The sequence below is a fragment of the Paroedura picta genome, chromosome 18, assembly GCF_049243985.1.
Source record: "Paroedura picta isolate Pp20150507F chromosome 18, Ppicta_v3.0, whole genome shotgun sequence".
NCBI lineage: Eukaryota > Metazoa > Chordata > Lepidosauria > Squamata > Gekkonidae > Paroedura > Paroedura picta.
This window is the reverse complement of record NC_135386.1, coordinates 1054314-1081820: the sequence shown is the minus strand read 5'-3', so window position 1 is coordinate 1081820 and position 27507 is coordinate 1054314. Positions and strand designations below refer to the sequence as shown.

The 27507-nt window shown below is 54.2% G+C and overlaps 1 protein-coding gene across 5 annotated transcripts in view; it reads right to left on the bottom strand.

Annotated features, from left to right (window-relative positions):
* Positions 1-1944: 1944 nt before the first annotated feature.
* The window catches only part of VPS13C (vacuolar protein sorting 13 homolog C), a 69686-nt gene continuing 44123 nt past the window's right edge, over positions 1945-27507 (bottom strand). For 3 of the 5 annotated variants that reach the window (XM_077318281.1, XM_077318282.1, XM_077318283.1), the window contains 30 exons: positions 25425-25580; positions 23500-23764; positions 22668-22828; positions 22138-22259; positions 21247-21541; positions 20466-20855; positions 19876-19980; positions 19080-19244; positions 18831-18959; positions 18461-18594; positions 18196-18322; positions 17743-17978; positions 17486-17636; positions 17089-17229; positions 16584-16665; positions 16426-16495; positions 15904-16015; positions 15522-15635; positions 13908-14044; positions 13191-13272; positions 12736-12849; positions 12298-12373; positions 11918-12081; positions 10234-10279; positions 9996-10119; positions 9227-9341; positions 5494-5585; positions 4653-4776; positions 3877-3966; positions 1945-3742 (listed from right to left, as the gene is read on the bottom strand). In XM_077318281.1, coding sequence (XP_077174396.1) covers positions 3641-3742; positions 3877-3966; positions 4653-4776; positions 5494-5585; positions 9227-9341; positions 9996-10119; positions 10234-10279; positions 11918-12081; positions 12298-12373; positions 12736-12849; positions 13191-13272; positions 13908-14044; positions 15522-15635; positions 15904-16015; positions 16426-16495; positions 16584-16665; positions 17089-17229; positions 17486-17636; positions 17743-17978; positions 18196-18322; positions 18461-18594; positions 18831-18959; positions 19080-19244; positions 19876-19980; positions 20466-20855; positions 21247-21541; positions 22138-22259; positions 22668-22828; positions 23500-23764; positions 25425-25580 — 4221 coding nt within the window. In that variant the 3' untranslated portion in view covers positions 1945-3640. The other 2 variants (XM_077318284.1, XM_077318285.1) reach the window with 2 other exon arrangements.

The window sequence follows — 27507 nt, the reverse complement described above, 5'->3', positions numbered from 1 at the left end:
CTTCTACCTGCCTGCCAGCCGTGGCTTGACGTAACACAACTTTTACACAACTCCTGCATGTTTCAAGGCACCCGGTCGTTAGGCGTCATGCTAATCAGCAGGCGACAAATCTCTTCTGCAGGGCAGAGTTTGCATCCGTGGCCCCCCCCCCCGAGTTTGCCCAAACCCAGCCGCCCTCCGAGAGACAGATTCCCACTGACCCCGGGGTGTGGAATGAACGGCTGACCCGGCCGTCATCAGGAAAGACTCTTTTTGCCTAGCCGCGTGGACTCACTGACCTGGAAGGAGCTACTCCGGAGAGCCGCTGCACCTAAGTGTGAGCGTGCTTAGCGGTACGCATGCATAATGAATTGCAGAGCGGGGCGTCTGAGCAGCGCTCCTTCTCTGCCCCAACAAAACACGGGCTAATTCTCGCATCGGAGCCTTGCCAAGTTCCCCTCCGATTTTTCTTCCCTCTGCTCACATCGCTCGGGTGACCTGTCTGCAACAGGCTAAGCAAACAAACAAACAGACCTGCAACAAATCCAGCTTAACATTCGAGAAGCTCGATCTGCCGCGGGTCCTGGAGGCCTCACCCCGCAGTGCTTTGCATTTCATATTAAGCGAAATCTATTCCTGGACCTGCTGAAGAGGCAGGGAAGGTCTCCCCCGGCTCCTGCACCAGGAGTTCAGCCTCCGCGTTTCCAAGGCGCACACGGTGGTCTCACGCCGCTTCCCCTGAATATTCATTAATTTTAGATGTTAAGAGGTCTTCTCAAACAGCTCCTTGGAAACGGTAGCTAGTTCCGAGACCGGCGGTCTGGCAAAGCATCCAGAGGAACTTCCGACCCGGTTGAGGGAACTGCTTTAGCCTGGCCAGTTCTGACGGGTTTTCTTGATCCTTGAAACACCTGAGGATTCCCCAAAAGACCAACCTCAAGGTCAAATCAAGCCCGAATAACTCCCCATCGGCCAGCGGTGGCCAAACGGTGACTCTCCGGCTGTCCACGGACTGGAATTCCCATAGGCATATGCTGGCAGGGGCTCATGGGGATTGTAGTCCATGGACTTCTGGAGAGCCACACTTTGGCCGCCATTGTGCTTGATGGGAAGGCCAGGATGGCTGGGAAAGACGACGACACTAGGAAAAGCGGAAGAGCCAACGTGAGAGGGATGGGCTCTGTCAAGGAAGCCACGAGGGCCCTCCGGGGGCAAGGCCTGCTTAAGGCTGTTACGGATGGGACAAGTTTTGGAGCACGTTATTTCGGAGGGCCAGCGTATGTTGGAAACAACTTGGCAGCACTTAGCACAATATAAACATGGGGGCAGGGGCAAGTATTATCCTAGCCCATGGGTCGTCAAACTGCGGCCCTCCAGATGTCCATGGACTACAATTCCCATGAGCCCCTGCCAGCGAACGCTGGCAGGGGCTCATGGGGATTGTAGTCCATGGACATCTGGAGGGCCGCAGTTTGACGACCTCTGTGAATCTAGCCGAACTTTTAAGAGGTGTGAGTTTCCCCCTCACTCACCCTGTTCTTCACAATGTCCCTTCCTCTACACGCTGACTTTTGCCAGTAGCTGGAACGATCCTTCCGACTCCTTAAAAATGCTCACTGGGTTACAGCACCACCTTGTGGAGAGCAGAACAAAGTTTGAGTCCAGGCACATCCTTTAAGCCCAACCAAGTTTTATTCAAGGTATTTCCCAGTTTCCCCTTACGTGCACCCCAAAGCTGATGTCGGGAATTAAACCTTCCGCATTCGAAGAGATGCTGCGGTCAAACCTCTCTGCTATCGAATAAAAGAGCCCTTTAAATTTATCTCCCACTTATCAAGGTTTATGTCCAAGTTTCTTTTTACTGGCTTGTACAGAGAGAGCTGTAAAAAAAAATGTTTTTTTCCCCGCTCTGTTTTAAGTTCCCAAGTCTCATCCGCCGCTAGACACACATGCAACAAATAGAAATGCATAGAAAATAATTTATTTGGCATTATTGTACACACAGAGGGGCGGGAGCAAAGGAAAACACACCAAGCGCGGACCGCCTTACCCAGGGACGGTTACCGAGCCGAGGGGCTGCCGGACCCCACTAACCGACCAACCAAGCAGACGCAATGGCTTGTCCCGTCTTTGATTTGCCAAGGAAAAGAGGAACATGAGGCAGGCTAAAAACAAAAAAACACTCTTTCTTAAAACACAAACAAACAGTATTCGGCAGGACAGTTCCCAGGCCACGGTAGACAGAAATCGTGTTTCTCTCCATTCGATACTCACTCCCAGAACAGCACTGGATCTGCCCTTGTGCCACTTTACACCTCCTGCCTCGGGAACCAAAAGCCTGAACGGCACTGAGAAGGGTTTATGCGTTCAATGCCGTTAGCAAATTTTGGAGGGTGCCCACGTCAAGTACCGAAAATTAAATGCACGTTAAAAAAATAATCACAAAATAAGCCTTTTAATATCACTGTTTGGACATAGAAATGCTCGTAAAACACTGAATTTTCAAGAGGGATCTCTTCATTTGTGAAGCAAAAGTCCGGCAGCAGGGCCCCTTAATTCAGCATCTAGTCCTAAAGAGCTTTGTACTGATCCTGCAGTGGCCAAAGTGCAAAACCTCATGTCAACAGAGCTGTGCGTCAGCCCCACAGATGCCTCCCCCCCCCCCGCTAATGTGCATTGCTCTCGTGCAGCCCAACACTCAGACCACGGATCGCGAGGGGCTTCTGGGGTGAAAGTGATTAGAGACCCCGCTGATGGGCTTCATCTGCATGGCACTTAGCCTGAACCAATTAACTTGCGTGACCAGGAAACACACGATACGCACAGTCCTGTCCCTGAGCCAGGTTTACACGTGGGCTACGGAGCTGGCCCACCTGTGCCGGTCACCTCCCGGCCAATGATATTTTTAAACCGAGCATTCCTCTAAATATATACTTCTGTGTATGTCAAAGCCCGCTTATCGACTGGCATCAAGAGGGTCCCACAACTGGCACAGACGGGCTTCCTGTTTGGATCTCAGCAGATAATGCTACCTGATTAAATGACCCCCCCTCCTCAGCAGCAAAATAAGGCACCCTTCTTTTAAGCCAGCACACCCGGAGAAAGCAGCATTGCACGTTTCCCACGCCATGGCTTCATTTCTAGAGCGCCCAGGTTTCCTTTAAAGACTGGGGGGAAATAACCATTTTAAATGCAAAATACATTTTCAAAATGCACTGTGTTGAGTCGAAAGAGAAAAAGAAGGGGGGGGGGGAAGACCCTCAAACACCCCATATACAAAGCAATTTCCAGCATTCCGAAATGTATCCCGGGACGCGTTAAGACAGAGAGTTTTTAGAACACAGTTTTGGTTTTGTACTTAATACGTTCATTTAAAACATATATTGTCAGCGGTAACAAAAAGGCTAAAAATATTTTTGGTCACAGTTGAGTGATAAAAATAAAGCAGGCATGATTGATTCATCCTTCTCTTGTATTTTTTTGTGGCAGGAAATTATTATACACCGAGATTGTCGATAAGGAATCGCAGTGATTTCCTGGAGGTGAAGGCCGGTCTAGGCAGGGGAGGGGGAGGAGGCAGAAGAACCCCCTGCAGGCCAGACCCCCTGCTTTCTGGAAGACTCCTTCCCCGGGAAGGCCACCTCGCTGCGTCGGCCGCCAGCTAGGAAGGTCCCTGTGGCCTGCTCAGCTTGAGGGAGGCCTGCTTCACCAGCCTCTGCTGCTGCCGCGTGGCACGGGCTTCGTTGATGGCGCGGCAGATCCTCTGAAAGGCCAACAGAATGCTTCGTCACTGGCAGCCTCTTCAGGCTCACGAAAGCCTTTATTGGGGGGGACTTGCCCGTAAGATGCTAAATGGGTGATCTGGGGTGAGGCGACAGCAGCTGCCGTGTGATTTACCTTTGCTGACTCTGCGTCACCGAACTGGATCTTCCTCAGCATCTCCTGTCCCGAGCCCTCTTTCTTGTGGAACTTTAAGAGCCCGTAATCCTATCGGGAATAAGCAGCAACATTTGAAAGGCTGCCCCCAAAAGGTTACTAAAAGCCACTGCTGAAAAGGGTTTCCTCAGAAACCATTTGCCGGGACCTCCCCCAAAGGGTCAGAAACAAAGTTAGATGAAAACATCCTCCCCAGCCCTGTTTCATATATCCAGATTGGGAAGGCACCCAACAATCTGGAGGAGCCCCATGACCCACGGAGAGCAAAAGGCCACATTCGGCCTAGAATCCACCACTGCTGTGATTACTGTCCCAGGAGGGCAGCAGAAGAGCCGGGGTCAAGCCCCAAAACCAGAAGATTTCGGAGGTGTGAACGTTCACGAGTCAACGCTCCCTTTCTCTGCCTCGAAAGCTCATGCCCTGAAATCTTGTTGGCCCCTCCTGGACTCAAGGGCAGCAGTGCTGTGATTCCCCGGTGGAACCACCACACTTTCCCCGCAACAGGTGACATTTTGAGGGCGGGCCAACGGCAGCACCTCCCTGCCTCCTCGCCCTCTGGGGGAAGCGAAGCAGGTAAGATGTAAAGACAGGGACGGTGGCTTGAGCTTCGGCAAAAAGCATCCGCGGCCTTCTTGCAAGAAGGATTAAACTGGGACGTCTTTGCCGGAGCTCTCTCCGCTGCGCTTTGCACCAATCAACGGCTCATGTTACTCAAGCCGGGTGCTTGCTTCTCTTACTTTCACAAAGATTTCCAGCGTGTTTCCAACCACGGCAGGGTGGCGAGTGAAGTCTTCGTAGAGGCAGTCCCAGTCTGTCGTCACGTGCCCAAGAATCTCCACCTCCTTGACGCACAACAGCCTCCTGGACAAAAACACAACGTCGGTTTAGTGCTTGTCAGCGGGCGAAGAGCCTCAAAATGCACTGTTAGCAAGCCGGAAACAGGCTGCGATTTCCATGGAGTGTCTTGGAGATGAGACTGTTATCCTAAGCACAGCCCTGTTTCCTTGTGCTGCGGGCCACACAGGTGGGCCTTCTGCATACTGAGGCATAAGAGGAGAGGGCGAGGACAACTTCACCCACAGAACTGCCTGCAGGGGAGGAGTTTGAGGCGCAGGACAGGGAGACAGACAAGCTAGAGCACTCGGTTCCTCGACTGAGCGTTCACCGGAGACTAACGGAAGCGTGCCGTCAGATAGGAACGCACCCCAAGATCTCAGCCCTCGGTCCCTGTTTGAGGAGGGGAGGAAACCGGCTCTCAGAAAAACAACACAAAACACAAGCCAAGAGCGAGGGAGGATTCGGCAAGAGGAATCCCCTGAGCCCAAACTGGCCTGTAGGTGTCAACCGATGAGTTTCAGGCGTAGAAGAAAGTGGGGAGAAACGACATGCCGATACTCCAGGTCTTCTCCGCGTTCCTGGGAATCCAACCCACTGAGACGGGACCCGCCCTGATGGAGCTTCGTGCCAGAACCAGGACATTTCCACGGAGCGGCAGTTCGACAGCGGCGTTACGAGCAGCAGAGAATCTCGCCCACTGCCCCGACCGAGCCGCCAGAAAGAATGGAAAAGCAGCCTCACCTGTTGGTTATCACGAGGTGTGCCTTCTTGCTCCCGGGAAAAGCACAGCGGGATCGGAAATTCTCCCCTTCCAGCTTCTTGATATGAGAATTCTAGGGTCAGAGGGTGATTTTTAAATATATATATATATATACAGAGAGAGAGAGAGAGAGAACAAAATGAACTATTTCTAATCCTGGCTGGAATTTTCACTCAGACATGAAGTTCTACTTCCTAGACTAGAGATATTGCCAGGGGAGCGTGCCCATTGCTTGGTGCCATGTGGAACATTTCAACATTTGGGAACTGTTCAGATTCACATGGTGGGTTTGTTTTTTGGGGCGGGGGGGTGGTATTCCAAGACCCATGTGCCCAATTGCAAAAAGAACTGGGGTTTTTTGTACCCTGCTTTTGTCTACCCAAATGAGTCTCAAAGCAGCTCACAAACACCTTCCCCCTCCTCTCCCCCCCCCCCAACAGACACCCTGGGAGGTAGGTGAGGCTCAGAGAGCTCAGAGAGAACTGGCCCAAGGTCACCCTGCTGGCCGCCTGTGGTGGTGGAGCGGGGAATCTAATGTGGTTCTCCAGATCACAGCCCCCCCCCCCTCTTAAGGACGACACCACGCTGGCTCTCTGGATCAGGCCAGGCATCGCAAGACACAAATGCATTCCAGCTATGCCAAACACGGGTCAAGGGAAGGGGAAAGAGCACAGGGCAAGGCGGACACACGGAAGGCCTTTTTGGGGGGCTGGGAACAAGGCGCTCATCCCCCCATCTGCCACAGCAGCAATTCAGACAAGCAAGACGGGTTTTGTTTTCCCCAAGTTGACTTTATTGTTAATAGAAGCCGGAAGTACATTTTCCAAATATATATATAAAAATAATGTTAACACCATGTACAAAATCGTTTTAAGATTTGCAACAAGCTAGGGAGAGCTCCCCCAGGCCCACTTTTCACTTGCCGGCAACGGCAGCTGCCCGTTCACGGCCACGCAGGTGGGGCCTGGTCCCCCGCGCCCCACACAGAACCCTCATTGCTCTCGCTGTGCTTTTCAGGGGAGACGCTTCACACCTTCGCGGGCAGGGACCCCGGGTGAGGGAGTTCACAGCATGAGGGAAGCAGGGCTATTCTACAGGGAAGGGGCGGCGCGTGGGGGGGTGGGTGGGCTTTTTTCTCCCCTCTTCCGTTGGGAACAGAAGCCGAGGTTCGGACATTGCCCCGGGGAAAATTCATTCTTAATGCATCGTGAATGAGGCGAGGAGAGCATTGGGCCCCCTTTGACCTTGAGCTCTAGTGACAAACCTGTGCCCCACAGGAAGGCAAGACCAGCTGCCCTGCCCGAGTGTGGGCTGCAGGCCCTAGAAGCAGGCCCTAGAATCCCCCCCTTATTTTGCAGAGGTCACGTATAACCTGGCCTATCAGACGTCGGATGTGTTATGCAGCTCTAGAGGTCAACAGTGAAATGAGACGCTGGATAACACTCACTAGGCAGAACGGACGACTGCAAGCCCCTGGCAGGGTGTTGGCTTGACTGAAGATTTACATTCTACGTTTACACTCCACAGATCAATAAAACCAGAGTCCAGTCAGGCACCTTTAAGGCCAACAAAGATTTATTCAAGGCATGAGCTTTCGAGTGCAAGCACCTTGAATAAATCACGCCCTGAATAAATCTTTGTTGGACTTAAAGGTCCTATTGGACTCTGATTTTATCGTGCTACTTCAGAACAACACGGCGACCCATTTGAATCTATTCTACAGATCAATTAAGGATCCTCTCAAGTCGTTGCCCATAATATAGTTACACCAGGGTGTATTCAGGCCTGGGGTTTGTCCTGGCACTTAGAAATAGTACATTTGTTATCTGGAAGTTTACTTTAAAACTGAGAAGGGGGGAGGTGCCTTTCTGTCCTAGAACATGAACCGCTCTGTCAAGAAGATTTCCCCTTAACGGAAAAAGGCAGTGGTCTGCGCAAAACGTGGTGCTTGAGATCGTTGGTTGCCGGCCGACCCGCGGCAACCCCGTCGGGCTTTCAAGGCAACAGGTGAACGGAGGAGGCGTGGCAACCTGGCCCCTCCAAGGACCACCGGGCCGACCCTGCTGGGCTCCTGACAAGGCTGCACTAGGCTGGGCCACCCAGGGCAGGGGATTTACCTGGATTCTCAGCACAACGGAATCCCGAAAGGAGCTGCTGTGTTAACAAGGACTTCATGCAACGCATACAAATATATCAAGCTGGGCCTTAGGGAGGCAGCTAGTTTGCTGTCACGGGCTGGATCCGGACGGCATCTCCCAGCCCTGAGAGATGTCCCTTGGATGCCCGTGAAAGTCAAACTGCTGGTTCTGACCAATACGGCCCCTCAATGCTGGGGAGTCCAGCCGGCCAGTCCAGCTGCATCCTCTTCCTTCAGCCTCAGAACGTCCTCTTTAGGCACTTTTATATTCACGCCTAGCCTGCACACTCCGTGAACCCCATGAGCTCAGGCGGCTCTGTTTGTCTCTTGTGTGCTTTTTTGTATTCTAGCTTGTTTGCTGCACGGGCTGGTTCTTATTGTCATTTAGTTGGCCATCTGCAGAAGCTGCACACTAATGCCCCAAATGTATTTGACTGGAAGGCCATCAGTAGTCCTGAATGTGCCCACACGTTTCTGGTTTGTGGGTTTCCCCCTCCCGTGAGAAAACCCACATTCGGGAGAAGGTTACTGGGAACACACGGCCCCAAAGAAGGGGCCACATCCCCAGTCTCCCCCCTCTGTGCTTTGACGGAGCCCCACAAAATGGAGCATGTGCAGGGAGACATTCCTGCCCCCCCCCCCCGTACCCTTCCCGACCCCTGCTGTATTTGCCCTCGTGGGCCTCTGGGCAGGAAGGCAGAGGGGAGGGGAGAACAAAAGGGGGAAATGCAACGGCTCATGCTCAAAACCCAGGCGGACGCCAGCATCTTTGATCCAAAGGGAGTACGGAGATGTTCTAGCCCCAGTCGTGAAACTGCGGCAGGGATCTGTGCTATTTGCTATACAGTTGTGCAATAAATACATTTCCCCAGTGACTTGTTCAAAACACACCTTATGGCCCCCACCTTACTAAGACCTTCTAGCTACTAAATAGTTGTACGTCGCCAACAATATGTCTTTGGCTTGAAGCGTACAAGAATTGGCACATTCACGCGATGCAAAACAGGGATCCCCACGCAGAGGGGCTACCCGGATTAAGACGACGCCCCCCTCCCCTTTATTGGAAGCAGGTTGTTTTGAACTATGTATCCGTGGGGAGACCCTGGATGAAATGGAGTCAGGAAACCAAGCTCTTTGTTTTAAGGGGGGGGGGGAAGAAACCATCGCAGATAAAGATGCTGAAACACAATCAGAAAAAGAGGCCAGAAACCGCAGGCTCCTAATCCAGTTCTTGCTGCGAAGGCATGGTGAGGGGAGGGGGGAGAGAGAGAGAAAAAGAAACGAATTAGAAACCGGAGAAGGGCCACAGGAAACACGGACAGGAGGGCAGCAAGCAGGAAGGACACAGAGAGGCTGAGAGCGGACACGACCGACAAAGCTGAACGGGAGGGAACTACAAACATCCTCCTCAGGATGAATTTCGGAACGCTAAATTTCATGACAACGGACCGTGATTCAAATCGAAAGGACGTGCCATCGGAGGCCTAGCCAAGGCACCACGCGAAAGTATCTAGATGCTCTGAATGTATTCTGACTTTCCCCCTACAGGCGGGCGGGGAGAAGACATGAGGACGTACCTCAAATAAATCGAACCCCTCCGCTTCCCCTCGGTCGTAGGGCCTGATGATGCCGTCCTCACGAATCAGGCGAGCGGGCCGGAGGGGGGACACTTCCTCCGTAGACTCCGCCACCCTGTCGAAAAAACACCGGGAGTTGTGTACGCCCTGCATGCAAACTTCCCGGAAGTTAACTGGCCAACCTGTGCAAAGTTCTCTGGGTGTGCTCTCAATACACCCACACCGGCTCAAGCTCTCCGATCACCGTAAGGATGAGAGAGACGCCTGCCAGCCCTGAAACCAGAGCTTTGGACCTCTGGGGGCCGGACTGGAGGTGCAGCCAACTCCAGGGGCCCTTCCTCTCCCGCAAGCGAGGATCGGCTGCACGTTCATTGAAGCCCACCTCCCAGAGCCTTCGGCACATTGACAGATTTCATTGCCAGCACGCGCAAGAGGCATGTGCCTGGTGGCCCCTACATGCCCTGGGGCCCCACGCCTGCTCCTTCATCGTGCCAGCTGGACACACGCACAAGCAGGCCCTTAATTTAGCCCGACACTCTGGATTCCGGGCAGAAAGAGGCTCTGTAGACAGACCATCACAAGAAGCTAAGAGAAGCCATGCTGGGTAAGGTCCACCCAGTCCAACACTCGGCTTCTCTCTGGTCTGTGGGTCAGACGGCAAAGAAGTGGGGCTGAAGAGGCCCTGGGCATTCAGCCACTCTCTCCCTGTCTCTCTCTCCCAGTGAAGGCAGACAGTCCAAGAACTCTCCCCCCCCCCCAGCGCTTTTACCTCTGGATCCCTTGGAAGGTGCTGCTGGCCATGTCGATGATGCCCCCCGTGGGCCGGGCCACCACGCCCACCAGGCCCTTCCCGATGCCCTTGAAGAAGCCCGCGGCGCCTTCCTTCTTGGCACCTTGGAAGAGAGGGAGGCAGGTGAGGGCGGCCCAATGTCTGGAGGCCCACTCAGGGGTTCGGAGGGCTCTGCGGCCCCACCCCAAATATTTGCAGAAGCCCCTCCTCCGCTCACCTTCCACGGGTTTTGTCACGATCCCCGTCACTCCTCCGAGAACGCCCTTCGGAAGGGGAGAGAGAAGGAAGTGTGGGTCAGCCCTGAGGAGGCTGGCGGGCACAAGGGGGCCTCTGGAAGGGGCTGCTCAAATTGGGGGGCCAGCTCAGCCCAGTGCACAGGGGCCAAATGGGTCCGCCCGCCCCACCCCCAATATAGAAGTATCTTTTCCATACAGCCTTTTTTTCCCCCTCCATGTGCGGGCAAAGCTACTCCACGCACCCCACAGCTCAGGGGCACGCGTACGGGTGGCTGCCCGGTTTGCTCTGGCGCCTGCTCCCTTCCCCAGCTGGAGGCATCCCCTCCCCTTCCGCCACATTCCCCGTGGCTTCCGAGGGAGCAACGGGCCTCCAGAGGGGCGGGAACAAGCGCGAGGGGAGGCCCTTCCTCTCCCTTGGGCCTCCACCCTGCTTCCTCCCCGTGTCCTCATCGGCCTTCTTGGCTGACTTTCAGTAAACTCAAACCAGGTCCAAAAACATACAGTCCGTCTTTTAGGACTAGCAGCTTCCGTTAATACAAAGAGGGCCCCACAGGGCCACAGGAGTGCGGGGGGTGAGCAGGGATCACGCATGGCCCATCGCTATAACCCACCTGACGGGGCTGCTGTGAGAATAAAATGGAGAGGAAGGAGGGAGGGCGGCAGAAACACGCACAAGGCAGACAAAGAGTGAACAGGAAAACAGTGGTCAAGAAGGCCAAGAGGAAATGTCTCAACACCTGCAGTCCTGCCCCCCCCAAAATCTAAAGGACCCCCCCCATATACACACACACACACACACACGGTGCAGAGGACAACAAGGAATCTGCTGGGGCAAGAGGGAGGCGCCACCCACCTTCAGGAAGCTCTCCTCCCCTGACGCGGAGGCAGACCGGATCCTGCCCTTTCCCCCGCTCTCCCTCGCCATCCCTTGTTGAGCAAGAGAAAGGGCTCTCATCGCAACGCATGCTGTGCTCCCCTTGCCCCCACTGGCCAGCGCACAGCGCAATGGCACCACACCACGCATTGGGCTCAACAAGAGGCCTCAAGGAAGACGGGGAAAGAGACACGGGGGGTGGGGGTGGGGGTTGGGGTCGCAAGGGTGCCCAGACGGAGGGTGCCCAGTCTTCCCCCGCCTGCAGGCACCTCTGGCACGCGGATACACGAGAGCAAAGGACGGCTGCCGCAGGAGAGGAAGCCCCAGCACAGGAGAGGAGAGAAGGAAGCGGGGGGGGGGGGGGGAACACACCAGGAAAGGGAGGCGGGGAGAGAATGTTACCTGTAATCTGCATAACCCATCTGCTCTTCCCTGGCCAATCAGAAGCCCTGCTGGGCAAGGGCCCCACTGGGCTCCGCCTACTTCCTGGAAGCACTTGGTGGGCGCCAAGGAAGGCGCCATCGCACCCATGGGCACTGCACCCATGGGCACCCCTCAGGGGGACCCTGATCCTCTTCCAAGGAGGGGGCTAAAAGCGCCCGACCGAACACTGAATGGGGGAGTCAAACTCAGGGGGGCTGTGCAAACCAGTCCTTCACTCCTGGCTGCTCTGAGCAAGCAGGAGCACAGAACGGCTGGCAGCCGAGGAGGAATTCGGCATCGCAGAAGCAAAAAGGCTTCAGGGCTGACAAGCCACATTTCTTCCTCCGGAGGACGTCCAGACAACATACCCTCAGTAAGCCTTTTCCTCCTTTGGCCAGGCTGTCCCCAAAGTCCTTGGGCTGCCGGCCCATCTCCTCCCTCCTCTTCTGCTGGTACTCCTTGTCCATGGTGATGGCGGCCAGGCCTTTCCCGACGGAGCCCGTGATCCGAGACACCACGCCCGCCGCTCCGCCTGTCGGCCCAAGAAGGGGGGGGGGGGGCCCCGTGAGGCTCCGCTATGGCTGCGCAAGGCTGGAAATCATCCTCACCAGCAGAGCACAGAGAGGGACGGCGCAACCCATGCGTCTAGCGTCCCAAACTGGTCAGGAGCCGACTCCTCCCATCCCACCCAGAGGCAGTGCAACGTGGGGGTGAAAACAAGACCCCAGGGGACCGGGGCTCAACGCACCCACTGTGTGACCCAGCAGGCTCCGGACGCCGATCACGAAACCCTCGGCAAACTCTTCGGGCCCCTGGACGGCTCCCTGGAGAGGGATTGCAAATCAGACTCCAGGCTCCACGCACCACCTCTCTCTTTACGAGAATGCCGACATTCCCTCTTCCCTGGTGGCTTCCGCTTCCGCCACCTACAGGCCTAGCAGGATCTTATGGCTGCCACCCTGCTACTGAAAAGGAACCCCAGGAAGGGCCCAGAAAGGTTAAGTACCCTTGGGCTCTTTGGAACGGAGTTGCTGCCTAAGGCAGGTCCTCTTAAAAGCACACATCTTGGGGGGGGGGGGGGGGAAGAGTCTTCAGTGTAAGAACGCAGAGGCCAGGTCCGAAAAGCCTCGAGCCAGAGTTCTGGGGTCCGGAGTCGTGTGTCCCCCGAGGCACAGGGGCCTCTTACCTGGAAAGGCTCGTAGAAGAACGCTTCCACGCCCTCCGACAAGCCTCTGATTAAGCCAAAGGGGTTTCCCAGGACGTCCAAGCCCAGCACCAGAACGTACATCTGCTTCAGGAACTGTGGGGGGAAGGAGACACGAGGATGTCAAGGAAGGCAGAGAGAGTCCAACAATCTCGGGCAAACAAGGGGTTGGAGGCCGTGGCCTATAAGGAGAAGCTGAAAGAGCTGGAAATCTCTGCGCTGGAGAAGAGAAGCTTGTGAGCGGATAGATGACTGCCCCCTACAAATGCCAAAAAGGGATGCCACGCAGAGGGCAACGCTCTAAGGGATTTAAACGACAGGTTCTGCCTAAAGGGAGCTGCGCGTTGGGGTTTAGGAAGGCGTCACAATGCACCACTCCAGATCCACAAAGAAACTTCTTCACCAACCAGAGGAGACCGGGGGGGGAGGCAGCTTACTTGCTCACTGTAGTGCGTAATGACTTTCCACATCAACTGGTCTCTCCTGTAAAACTGGTACTTGATTTCAAAGTAGGCCAGTCTGGAAAGAAAGAAAAAGAGGGAGAGCTGCCGCTTTTCTCTACCTGAAGCGGCTTCCAGTCGCCTTCCCTTTCCTCTCCCCACAACAGACACCCTGAGAGAGCCTTGATATCCCTGCTCGGTCAGAACTGCTCTTAACAGGACTGTGACTGGCCCAAGGTCACCCAGCTGGCTGCCTGGGGAGGGAGCGCAGATTAGAAGCCGCCACTCTTAACCTCCGCCCAGCTAATAATACTTCAACCCTACTGGTTCTCCGGGGTTAGCGGTCACTCTTTGCAGTAGGGGCACCGTCATCCCCAAGTCACTGTGGCCTGGAGGGGGGGAGAGGGGCTCGAGGCCGAGAGGTGCTTACTTCTCCCCCTTGGCTGGCCATTATACGCAGCATGTTCCACTGATCTGTGCTGGGAACTGCCCTGAGCTGCAAGGGAGGGCGGTATAAATATGTAATAATAAATCAAATGAAATTAGCCTGTATCGATTCCATGCGACTAAACCTCCTCTTGGCCTGTTAATTGGCCGACGCTCTTTTTCCCAGACTGCTCCTGTTCTACCACGGAATGATTCTAGCCCACTGACGCTGCCCCTGGGGCCCCTGGGGGGTCCGAGTCCCTGACGAGAGACGCTCCATCCGCTCACTTGAATATCAGGTCGTCCACGTCGGTCAGGGTGGCCCCGATGCTCTTCAGCAGGAGGTTGACGGAATGGATGGCGATCTCCTCTTTGCCCTTATCGGATTCTTCTCCCCCGGCGCCCAAAGAAAGGCTCAGGTGGAGCTGGCGAGAAGAAGAACAGAGCGGTTGGACACAGGCGGCAGAGGCGGCCCACGAAGCGGAGATGGGTGGAATCGCCGCTCGGGGATATGGGCGGGAGGGAAGTCCTACCCTGAACCTCGAGGAGTTTATTGGTGACAACATTTCAAAGCACTCAGCTGTGCTGATCATCACTGGGTTGTTTGTGTTCCCTTTCTGAACACAATATTCATGTTTTACATGGCATGCCAGGAAGAGTCACACTGAATTCAATAGCTCTCCCAGAGACCTCCTTCTGCTAGCTAATTAAATTCCCACTTCCCCTCCTGCAGTGCCGAAGGGACTGCCAACAAAAGACAGTCAAAGGGATGCCTGAAGAGCTTGTTAACGGAGCGTCTCAAAAAGTGTGCCTTATATAAGCCCGAGTCTGGATGGCCTCGTATTTTAACAGGCGCGCTCAGCATCTCTTGCGAGGGGCTGGTTACATTGTCCCCATTTGATACTCCTTTCGACGGCTGCATGGAACCAGGGAGGAAATAGGTGGGGTCTAGGGGGCGGGAGGGAGTGGCAAAAGTTATTCCTTTCCAGCAGACCCTGTTCAAGACCGGAGAAGGCGCAAGGGAAGCGCGGAAGGAGAGGGCTCGATGGCGAAGGGAATCGTTTATCCTGAGCTTGTTTCAAAGATCAGCCAACTCAGCTTGAATTGTTTGCAGCTGCAGAGACGGCTTCCAATAAATTAACGTCTCAGTAGCAGAAACACCCAAGAATTCCGCCCAAGCGCCTGGACCTTTTTCAGCTCTGCTCTGCCAAATCCGAGGCGTTTATTTCAAGGACAAATTGAGACCTTTTACATGTTCGGATTGAATGCAGAAAAATACTAAGAGGATCTCTACTGCTTTCTTGCACCTTAGGGGAAAATCAGCCTGGGGGAGCAACATGTAACTAAAAGACAACAACCCCGCTGTAGGCTCAGAGAATCCCTACCCAAATTCTCTCGCAACTTAAAGACTAGTTCCAGCCATTGCTCTGAAGGAGCCCAGGAGAGAGATTCCCTTCCATCTAGTTAGCTAGCTAATGGGGGGAGAAATTAATTCACCACCGACAGAAGCAGAGCAAGGATGCAACCAAGACGCCTGGCAAAGGCTCTCCCCACTGGGCAAGCTGGGAGGTGGGAAGTAAGGAGACTGAGGAAGGAGCCCCAGAGCACCAGCTCCGGTCGAGGACAGTGCCCAGACTGGGCCCAGGGGGGAGAAGAACGGAGGCTTCCCTCAAGATTACCCAAGCTATGCCCAGCATCCGCAAACAAACAGATAGCCAAGAACGTCCAGAATAAATACTGAAGCATCCTGGCTTCAGAGAGACTGTTCGTCAAAACACTACAGCTCTTTGAATCGCCGTCTTGCTTCTGCAAATTCCTGCCGTTTGATTCCCCATCGGACGCCCAAACGACAGGGAGCCCAACGCGGGGAGACGAGTTTTCCACCCCCTGCACCAAGCTCACCTTCACAGGAGAAATGTGGAAGTGCTCAAAGAAGCTGAGGGTGGAGGCGTCAGTCATGGAGGACTCCATCAACTCTGTGTTGAGCGCATCAACATCTTTTTGGATCAGCTTGGTCTGTGACGGAAGGGAAACCAGAGGCGGCCCCCGGTTACGTTCGAGCCTGAACGGTTTGGGAGGCCAAGGACAGGCGGAAGTCTTCAGTCTTGGCACAGCAGGCAAAGGGACACAGGGGGGAGCAGCGTGGGAGGCCGAGGCCTCCTGGGATGACCTGTGCCATGACGAAACCATGAACAAGGCCTCTGCCAGTCTACTTCCGATGTTTTTACAGACACCCCCCCCCCCCCGTTTTTAAAGCTGCCTGCCCCCATAAGGCAGGTCTTACCTTTTGTCTTTCAGCCTCTGGGTCTGTAGACGGAGTGGTAAATCCAATGATCGCTCCTAAAAACCCCTGGTCTATTTTCAGGGCCATCTCTTGGATGAGAACCATGAAATACCTGAGGGAGGACAGGGCAGTTCATTGGATCAGCTAGGGAGCTTTTAAGAGGACAGTGCCGCAACCCGAATCCCAGACCCTCGGAGCCAAGCGAACCTTCCCGAGCCTGGCCCTACCTCACAGGGTTGTTGTGAGGATAAAATGGAGGAGAAGAGAATGACAGAAGCCACTCTGGTCCTCCACTGGGGAAATAAGCGGGGTAGAAACAGCGCAAATAAAGTCCATTTGGCTAAAACAGCTTTAATTCAGCAATTCTGTTAAGTCTGCAAAGACTCAAACCCCTCTCCTTTAGAATGACTCCACCTCGGCTCATATCACGGACTTGAGATTTCTCCTCCCCTAGGGGGAATGACCCACACATGGGAGAAGCCTTTCAAACCTCCAGCCCTCCCCACTGGTTACTCCACTTACTTGAACTGCAAGACTTTGCTGTACTCGTTGAACCTGGTGATGATGCTGACGTCGATGAATGGCTTCGGTTCTGCGAGCAAATGAGGGAGGGACAAGGAGTCAGGCGCGTGACCCTCGGCAGGGGGAACGTGCAGCTGGAGGCCTTGAATGACGGTTACCTGAATCCAAGGCTATGGATTTGGGAGGGGCTACGGGATGAAACACGACCGGAAACATTGACCCGGGCAACTGGTTATCGACCTGTGAAGAGAATAAGGGGACAGGCACGTGAGCACGTCAGTGCGGAAGCTTCTTCTGAAGCACCTGAGAGGTTTAAACTGTTTTAGCTTGACCGGCCAGTCCAAGAGTCCTGCACTCATCAACACGGAAAAACAGTTTTAGGAACAGCCCTTTGGGAACGGGCTGAAGCAGATGACCTAATACAGCCATGTTTCCAAAAATCTCATGCTGGAACAAAACATTTTTACAACTTTCATTTCCAAGCCGTGGTCTTTCCACACACCTCCCCCCCCCCCCCCATCAAAGCTCTAAAATATCAAGCCCCAAGTTGCCCTTCCCCAGCCCCCCGTGAGGAACTCTAAAGAGTCCTGGTCTCCTGGCGGAGAGAGACTCGCTGGGTGCCCTTCCCAAGAGCACCAAGACGGCCGGTGGGGGAACTCCTACCTGCAGCCAGTACAGCTGGGCCCGCAAGCTCCGCTGGTGGGGAGACTGTTTGAATTCCACGTGGATGCCGGATAAGAAATCCCGCTTGATGCTGCACTTCGTGGGGAGGCGCATTTCCATCGGCCTCTTGTTGAAGTTTACCTGGGAAAAGGTGCGTGGCTGTTTAATTGGGGCTAAAGCTTAAGACCTGCCGCTCCCATTCCACCAGGGAGAAGTGCTATTCACAGAAGCCGTTCCGTTGCCTCAAAGGGACAGGCATTCTTCCACGGGTGGGGTGCCATTGCTAAAAAGGCCCTGCCAACCGCAGAATTACAATCCTCACCCAGTGGTCAGGTTCGCACAAAGCCTTCCTACAAAAGGCAAGGCGCTCTTTGTAAGGTGAAAGATTCGCACCCACCTCCAGGTTACTGTCCACCTGAACCCAACCAGAGGGGTCCGCGGAGCCTCCAGAAAGATGCCTCTCGTAGGCGTGCTCCAACAGGCTTATCTGTTTTTGGCTGAACGGCTTCCACTTCTGCTTTGGCCGGAATTCCCAGACCACCCCGGAGCTGCGGGAGAAAGTTTCGATAACAGAACTCAGCCATTCACCTGAAAACGCAGGTACCTGATTCGTAACGCCCTCAAACGACGAAGCCCTCTTGGTTCTGCCCACACCTGGTAATCCCGACGTAAGAGATTTCTTGCTTGTTTTCATTGTTGACCAGGGAGAGGCCCAGGCTGTGAAGAGCCACGGTGATTTCTTGATCGGGCTGTTCCATCTCCTCGGCTTGCCGTGCTTTGGAAACCAAGGCAACGTCGTCTGTGAACAGCAGCACCCTCTGGCGTCCGTCCAGGAACGAGACCCAGTGAATCTGGGTGTTGGAGTTGTAAGGAAACTGGCCACACTCATCCTGGGGGGGAAAGGAGGACAGAAAGCGCCCTCCAGTTAATTCGCGGCCAGAGAATGGAGGGCTGGCCACAGGGATAGACAGCTTCCAAAGCGGCTAATAAATTCATAGAAGAGAGGTTTATCAGTGGTGACGAGGAGCCTCTACATTCAGCCTCAGCGTCCCAGAGCAAGAGCTCTGAGCTTTAAAAGAATCTGAAAAAACAATTCCAGCTCAATACCTTAAGAAGGTCGTGTTCGCCAGTGCTTTGTGCGTATGTCCAGGTGAGTTTTCTACTTCCGGTGGGATCTGCCCAGGCAAACAACTTCACTTCCCGTGGCTTCAGTTGCGTCTCTTCCTGTAACCCGCTGCACGCGCGTGGGGGGGTGGGGGGGAAACCACAGATGAATAGTCTGGTCCCAAGCCAGGTCAACGCTGGACGGAGCCCCCCTGGCAAAGCCCCTTTCTCTAAAGCCCACTGAGATGGGGACAAACGGCCCACGTACCTCTGCCGGTACTTGAGGGTCACGCAGGGCGTGTGGTTGATAATCAGGGCGGGAGCATCCCCCTCGTGGTAGTCTGAGAAGCTAATGACCGTCGAATGATCGGACACGTTCACGTCGACCAGAATGCCCGTGCTCTGAGGGGAAGGAGGGAAAGGCATGCTGGGCTAGAGAGACCCCGGAACCTTATTCCGACTTCTCTGCCCTTGGGGGACCGAGAGGCACAACACTGCTTTTGTTCACAAACGAAAGAGGGAGCCGCTCCCCCCCGTAAAGAGCCTCCGGGGCCTGCGGCTGGCCCAAAGCCGAGCTCTGCTCCGGAGGGAATCCCGGCTTCTAGGAAGGCAGGGAGCAACCAGCGACGGCGTCTCACCAGTTCCTCCAGGCGCAGCAGAGTCCCGCTGTCCTGCCTGCTGTAGAAGAAGGCCTGGGAGGCCCTTTCGCAGCCGATCACTCGGAGGCACAGCCGGCCCGACAGGTTTTCCGGCCAAAACGGAAGACACTGGAGGGGCGGGAAGAAAGCTTCAGCTGGAGCGGGTCAGAGCGCTCGACGGGAGGCCCTTCCGCACGTCGGCCGAAAACATAACAAGCAGCAAAAGGGCTTCCGAAGGAGAAAGGTTACCTCTGCGGCGGAGAAATAAGTCCATTTATTCGTGGGCAGGGCCCCATCAGCGGCCACCTCTCCTACTTCCAGCTCAAAGGAAGACTTGTTGGCGATGGTGTAGAACGGGGTCAGAGTGACTATCCGGGTCAGGTTGAAGCTGCTCATTTTGATGCTGACGCCAACCTGCGGGAGTCAGTGGAGCTCGGTCAAAAGCCCAGGCCTTCCCCACATCTGCGCGAGGACAGGCGCTCTGATCCCAGAGACAGGGGGGCCAAAAAGGATAGCGCTCTCGTGGGCCGAGAGACGGAATAATCCAGCCCAGCTGGCTGTTTGAGCCAGACCGGTAGCTCTGGCACCTCAGGGTGCACTTAGGCCTAGCTGTGGGCTCAACTGGAACCACAGAGCTTGGAAACCTCAGGATGGAAAAGGACAAAGGCAACATGACCAAGGCAGAAGGGGGGGGGGTGCCTTGGACAGTGGCTTACAGACAGGGGCCCCTTCCTTCCCAGACATCAGGAGGAGAAAGAAGTGGATCCTAGAACAAAGACCTTGCACACCCAAAAAATTTTCTGAAAAATACAAACCAGGTGTGTGGGTGCTTTGCAAGCAACAGAAGTTAGTGAATATAGTTTCCTTTAATATATAGCACCTTTAAGACCTTCTTCTGAAGTATCAGATGAAAGCTTATACCCAGAATTAAGCTTTGCCGGTCTTCAAGGTGCCCCTGGACTCAGGCTCGGTTCTGCCGCTTCCGACCCACACGGCTGCCCTCCTGAGCCCAAGAGCAAGCGGCAAGTAGAAATAGGGACGTTACCAGAAAGTCCATGGTGCTGGCTGGGCACTTCACACAGCCGTAGCTTCCCACTGTATCCAGAGAGAAGCCGCTAGACCAGGTGCTGGTTGAAATGCTCAACTGGATCTGCAGCACGGAAGGCAGAAAAAGGAGAGAGAGAAAGAGGATGTCACACCCTGATTGTAAAGCTCCACTTCACTCTCCATCGCTTTACAGCCGCCATGATGCCCACACCACACAGTTGTCCACCCCCCCCCCTAGAGAAAGCAGGGACGTTCCTGAGCTGCAGGGCAAGGAGCCAGTAGCCTTCTTTGGCTCCTCTAATCTGCCTCGGGTCCCTGGGAGAGAGCCCGTCTACAGGTGACGTCAACGAACAAAATTAATCCCTCCTTTTCTCTTGACTCGAGGGGGGGTTGCAATAATAGTTGAAAGCATGTGCAGATAAAAGCAAAAATATGCAAACCCAAATCCCCCCCCCAAAAAAAATAGATGCCTGCCATTCAAATCCCCCTCAAAATCCCGGGAAGACCCTGAAGCACCTCCTGATTTCCCAGGAAGCAGGGTCCCTCACCAGAGATGGAGCCGCAACAGAAAAGGCCCCGGGCCCGTACCTTGTTTTTGCTGAATATATTCTTCTTCTTGAAGGAGAACAGGATGATATCCCTGTATTCCGCCGGGTGTTTCACGTGCATGTCCTCAGCCCGATACTGGAGGACGCGGGACGTCTTGTTGATGATCCAGTACGGGCTGAACACCGACAGGATCACCCGGCAGCCCACTCTCCGGATGTGGACGTGCACATCCACCGTGGTCGCGTCCGCAGAGTTCGACCCGAAGCACACGGGAAAGAACTCCGGCAGCCCGTCCCTGAGTCGGAGGTGGCCGCTCCAGTCTCGGCCCTGATATTTCACCAGGACGAGCTCCAGGATTTCACCGCCAAATCGCGAATGGAGGATGTCGGCCGTGCTCCCTTCCGGCAGCTCGTAGGCCTCGGCCGTCCTCTGGAAAGAAACATGGGAAGACACGGAGGGAAATTAAATAACTAGTGGAAGGAGAAGGAGAAGGAGGAGGAGGAGGAGGAGGAGGAGGAGGAGGAGGAGGAGGAGAAGGAGGAGGAGAAGGAGAAGGAGAAGGAGAAGGAGAAGGAGAAGGAGAAGGAGAAGGAGAAGAAGAAGAAGAAGAAGAAGAAGAAGAAGAAGAAGAAGAAGAAGAAGAAGAAGAAGAAATAACCAGTGAGATGGGCAATCACAATGAAGACTGCAGTTTACAACATAAACAGCTGAAAGCAAAGGTGCGTAAAAGATGTATTAAAAAGCGACAATGTAATCAAGGGGGGGGAACATTAAGACTCCCTCACAGCCGGCAAAAGGTTACTTGGTGGCTCTCCTGTACCTCCAGCAGGTATCGCAGGGAGTAGGGGAGGAGGTTCCGCAGGGTGACCGTGGGGTACAGGTGGATGATGTAGGCCGGATCCCACTGCTCCCCGTGGGTTGCAATGAAGGTCAGCTCGTCGGGCACAGCGTCCGTGTTCAGCATGAGCGGGAGGAAGTTGGCTTCGGTCGCTGGGCAGGACAGCATGCATTTGACCTCACTGCTCCTGTGCAGCTCCTCCCTCCACGCGATGTAGGTGGTGGACGGAGTATACTGGCCCTTTAACCTCCCCGCTGGCTGCACAAACAGCTGACACCTGAGCCAGAGGACAGGGAGGGAAAGCTCTACTCTCAATAGCCACAAAGGGAAACGAAAGCCCAACCTGACAAGACAGGTTAAGAACCTCGAGGCTGGGCGAGAAAACTTTTTTGTTTGTTTGTTCAGCATACAAATATATCTGTGATAGTTACGTGCCCGTAATAATAAAGGTTAATAACACTGATAAAAGCTCAGTGACGTATACTATGTAATACAGCAAACACAGAATCTAGACTAACACGTGGAATATAGAAGGGAGGAAAACCAGATGAATTTCGACTCCTAAGAGGTCTTTTCCTCAGTGGTCAAATACATTTAAATGCATTTGTGCAATATAAAAATGTAACATTTGTGCCTGCTAAGGGCTACAGAAATCCAGAAAGTGATGCTCCACCTGATATGTACCGTATATAAGAATGTCTAAGATGGGGCCCACGTTCAGAGATATGGTTCAAAGGCCACCACCCTCCATGCTCCCCGACTCCCACCCAAAATGCATTCTCGTTAGGTTTACGGAGATTCTTAAAAGGACTGGTCCTTTCCCGTTTCATTGAAAGGCGACTAAGGAGAGGCCTGAACAGAGGCTGGTCCTACCTGTATGAACCCAACGGGACGTGGAACTCCTCGTCTGGCTTGGAGACACCGATGGGCTCCAACTGCTTCACATTCTTGACCAGTTTGTAAATGATAAACGGGACAGAGAAGTGGTTCTTGATCTGGAACGGAAACACAAAAACAAAACAGCCATGATGAATTCTACCGTGATAACACGAAATGCACAGGGAGGGACTGGGTTAATAGGCACAAGGCCCTTGGCATCAAACAGCGACGTGAGTGTCTGGTGTGAATTAATCCCGCAGTCAGTTTCACCCGCAGTCAGTTCTTTTACACTGACCGGACTCAAAGCAGGGTGAGCAGAACCCGGTGAGGTCAAGGGGCCTCCCTCCCTCCCTGTCATGGCCCCCTGGGAACCTTCCTCCCGAGAGCCCTTGTCCCTTGGGAACTGCATGGGATTCAGCACGAGGGGCTGCAGCTAGAATGGGGCTCCCCCCATAAGTCAGTGCGTATTCTGGAACAGACTCCCGGCCTTAGGGGGCGCACCCACGAGAAAGGCAGCCCTTTACCTGCAGAGGGGAGCGCACAGTGACAACTTTGTTTCCTTCCTGCGCATCGGTCTGCACCAGCACGGAGTCGGAATGGTCGGCGAGAGGGTTCCGGACATTGTACAACCTCCGCCCGGGTTTTGTGATGGGGACATTCGCCACCTCCGTGTAGTCCTGAGGCACTGATCAAGGGCACAAAGCTGTGAGACGACTGGGCCGCCTTGCCGGCAAGCTCTTTTGCCCCCCGGAGCCCTACAACTGGGGGGGGGGGGAGCAAAGTCCCCTTGGGAGGGCAAGAGAGCGTCCCAAAGTGCATCTGGGGACTGACGTGTTGGTTCCTGAATGCCCCATTTGTTAACTTGACTGACTCACTAGACGATTCCCTATGACAAAGGGGAGAGGACGGATAACGTGAATCGTAAGTGAATTTTAGGGTAAGGGACGTCCGTATTCTGCCAGGAATCCAGAGTGTTGCCCTCCTAGGAAGGCGGGACTCTGCTGGCCCCCAAATGCTCCTGTCAGCTCCAGTTTAAAGGGGAGAAATGCAAAGTTTCAAAAACTAACTCCACCTTTACGCTTGATCAATATTCAAGGAGGGAAATCTGCACAACATCAGGGCTAGAAAGGTTTCACTGAAATTCTGTCCCGCTCTTTGCTGAAAAGGTGCAAACAAAAGCAGCACAACAGCAACGCCAACCTATCTGTGTGGGCTGCCGGCCAGTAGGAACGGTCAAGAAACTATCAAGTGTCGGACCCCCCCCCCCCAAGGGGCCTGCTTCCTTTCCTCTGAACATCCCTCCTGCACAGCTCGAGCCCAGCTTTCCCTCACGGCCGGGGCTCCCCCGCATCTTACCGAGGGCCAGAGTGAACATGGAGCTCTCTTGGCGGTGGAAGACGGACAGCTTCCCTCTGTGCAGGGGCTCCAGGGCAGCGTATTCCAGCTCCAACTTCTGACCGGCTCCGACATCGTAGATATCTTTGCCCGCAGCCAGCCCAACGACCTGGAGGTTCCTGCTCGTGTGAACTTTGAGCGGGATGCCCAGGGCGTTCCTCACCGTGAAAGGAGCCCTGTCTTTCAAAGAATAGTCGTACGTGGAAGCCGTTCCTTCTGAAAACCCCTGAAACAGAGCAAGCAAGGAGGTCCTGATTAAGCACACGCGACGGCGGCGTGCATGCCAATGTTTGGGGCTTGCTTGATATTCTCAGCAGGGCTGTCAGCTGGAAAAAGCCTTTTTTCTTTCTTTCTTTCGAGCTTCAAAGCACTCTGGCTTTCGGAGCGTGCGAAGGGAAGAGGCGGGGCTTCTGGAACGACAGGGCTGGAGGGGCTGGGGGGCTTCGGGGCTGAAAACCTGCCTGCCAGGCAAACGCTGGCAGATTTAACCGCCGGCCTCTGCCCGCAAAGGAATCTCAGGTGCCCAGGAACATCCTCTCTGCCCGGGAAGAACCTGGAGAGCCACTGCCAGTCAGAGCTGACAGCGTTCAGACTCACCACCTTCCTACGCTCAGCTCCCAACATAAAACAATCTGTCAGTGATACAGAAACACTTTAATCTTTTTCTCCTCCCCCCCCCCACTCCCACTCTGGGAATCTAGTAAATTCCCTGTTATGGCAACACAGCAATATGCCTTCCATCGGCACTCTCTGATCCATTTATCTTGCTCTCAGAAGGAAAGGAAACAAAGCAAAGAAGGGCTCGCGAAGAGGCAGACGCAGAGCTGCAGGCTTCCTCTCCTCACTGCCCCCTCTCCCCTCCCTTGAACATAGGAAGACGGTAAACAGTCAGGCCGGCATAAATACTAACTGGGGTCAAAGCTGCCACTTCAAACAGCACTCCACGCCCCTGCTCCGAGGCTGGTTGCCCAAACCCTGCATTCACCTGCTTCTGCCATGACCGGGACTCAAATGCTGGGGCCAAGGAGACACCATTTCCTCTGTTAGCGTGACACAGCTGGTGGGGGGGGGGGGAGTTCCTGAAAGGTTCAGGAGGTGGGGGCACGAGGAAGGTGTCTGTGGCCCCGGCCAAGCCATCAGGAGGGGCTGGGGGTAAATCGGCTGTGGGGTTGGGTACTTGTTATCTCTGTGGCCTTGGTGCCCAGGCCCTGCCACAGTGGGTGGTGCCGAGTTCTGCTTCTGCTGTAAGAAGCGTGGGGGGCTGAGAACGGGAGTTCTTGTGCCCAAAGCTGGGAGCCAGGGAGTGAGAGAGGAAGCACAGAGGAGCTTGTCTGGAAGTGCTTTAGTCTTAGCAAGACACTGAAGATGTCCTCTTTCAACCTTTCTCTTAGGGAAAGAGATTTTCTTCGGCAAAGCCTGCTGATTGGGAGGATCCACTGGAACCCCACACTGGTTAGCGCTGGGTGCACAACTCCTGCCTCTCTTCCAAGGGGTGCAGTTCAAAGACAAACCAAAATCCACTCAGATTTGAGACCCAATTAGACACTCTGGCTGGTCTCTATGGTGCCAGCGGACACTAATCTAGCTGTTCTCCCAACCACCAACATGACCCTCCTTGGAAACAGGGAAAACCAACTAACCTTGACCCTTGAGGGGTGAGTCTTGAGGGGTGAGATGTGTTTTCTGTCAAAACTCTGAGTCTGCTGTGGTGTGTAGCACAAACATGAGCAGACTGACTCAAGCTCTGCCATCACGAAATCCATCTCAGCCTGCCCACCATGGGCAGTGGCTCCTTTTGACACGCCCACCCCCTAATTGTCCCTGGATGGATGGAAAGTCCACATGACAAGGATGCACTACAAGGCCGGATTGTTTTGCCCGCTTACCTTGGCCAGGTTGCTTAAGACAGCGAGGCAGCACTTGGAGAGGGTGATGTTCATGATGTCCTTTGAAGAGATGTGGATGGACGTTTGTGGCTCTGGAAGAACAATGAAGTCGTCTCCCGGCAACAGGCTCTTATCTTGCACAGGATTAGTCTTCATCTGAAAAAGAAACAGCAACAAGCCGTCCACAAGAGACAGGGGGGATAAGTGCCCAATGCCTTCTTGCTCACCAGAACCGAGCCAAATGTCAAGGTGGTTTGCTACAGGCAGCTACAAACTGGCTGCCATGAGTCTGCAACAAAATGACTGCAATGAGAAGGGCAGGAGTCAGCTCCAAAATGGCTGCCTAGGGAAGGGGAGGAGTCAGCTACAAAATGGCTGCCTAGAGATGGGGAGGAGTCAGCTGCAAAATGGATGCCATGAGTCTGCTACAAAATGGCTGCATGGGAAAGGGAGGAGTCAGCTACAAAATGGGTACCATGAAAAGGGGAGGAGTCAGCTCCAAAATGGCTGCCTTGAAAAGGGGAGGAGTCAGCTCCAAAATGGCTGCCATGAGAAGGGAACGAGGAATGTACAAAATGGCTACCTAGGGAAGGGGAGGAGTCAGCTACAAAATGGCTGCCATAAGAAGGGGAGGAGTCAGCTACAAAATGGATGCCTGGGGAAGGGGAGGAGTGAGCTCCAAAATGGCTGCCATAGGAAGTCAGGTCCAAAATGGCTGCCATAAGAAGAGGAGGAGTCAGCTGCAAAATGGCTATCTAAGAAAGGGGTGGAGTGAGCTACAAAATGGCTGACATGACAAGGGGAGGAGTCATCTACAAAATGGCTGCCCAGGGAAGGGGAGGAGTCATCTTCAAAATGGCTGCCATGAGAAGGAGAGGTCAGCTGCAAAATGGCTGCCTAGGGAAGGGGAGGTCAGGTACAAAATGGCTGCCAAGAGAAGGGGAGGAGTCATCTACAAAATGGCTGCCAAGGAAAGGGGAGGAGTCAACTTCAAAATGGCTGCCAATAGAAGGGAAGAAGTCAGCTGCAAAATGGCTGCCTAGGGAAGGGGAGGTCTGATACAAAATGGCTGCCTAGTATAGGAGTCAGCTACAAATGGCTGCCATGAAAAGGGGAGGAGTCATCTACAAAATGGCTGCCTAGAGAAGGGGAGGTCAGGTACAAAATGGCTGCCTAGTGGAGGAGTCAGCTACAAAATGGCTGGCAAGAGAAGGGGAGGAGTCTTCTACAAAATGGCTGCCCAGGGAAGGGGAAGAGTCAACTTCAAAATGGCTGCCATGAGAAGGGGAGGAGTCAGCTGCAAAATGGCTGCCATGAGTCTGCTAGAAAATGGCTGCCTGGGGAAGGGGAGGAGTCAACTCAAGATGGCTGCCATGAGAAGGGGAGGAGTCAGCTCCAAAATGGCTGCCTGGGGAAGGGGAGGAGTCAGCTACAAAATGGCTGCCATGAAAAGGGGAGGAGTCATCTACAAAATGGCTGCCAAGGGAAGGGGAGGAGTCAACTTCAAAATGGCTGCCTAGGGAAGGGGAGGTCTGATACAAAATGGCTGCCTAGTATAGGAGTCAGCTACAAAATGGCTGCCATGAAAAGGGGAGGAGTCATCTACAAAATGGCTGCCTAGAGAAGGGGAGGTCAGGTACAAAATGGCTGCCTAGTGGAGGAGTCAGCTACAAAATGGCTGGCAAGAGAATGGGAGGAGTCTTCTACAAAATGGCTGCCCAGGGAAGGGGAGGAGTCAGCTGCAAAATGGCTGCCATGAGTCTGCTAGAAAATGGCTACCTGGGGAAGGGGAGGAGTCAGCTCAAGATGGCTGCCATGAGAAGGGGAGGGGTCAGCTCCAAAATGGCTGCCTGGGGAAGGGGAAGAGTCATCTACAAAATGGCTACCATGAAAAGGGGAGGAGTCATCTACAAAATGGCTGCCTAGAGAAGAAGAGATCAGGTACAAAATGGCTGCCTAGTGGAGGAGTCAGCTACAAAATGGCTGCCAAGAGAAGGGGAGGAGTCTTCTACAAAATGGCTGCCCAGGGAAGGGGAAGAGTCAACTTCAAAATGGCTGCCATGAGTCTGCTAGAAAATGGCTG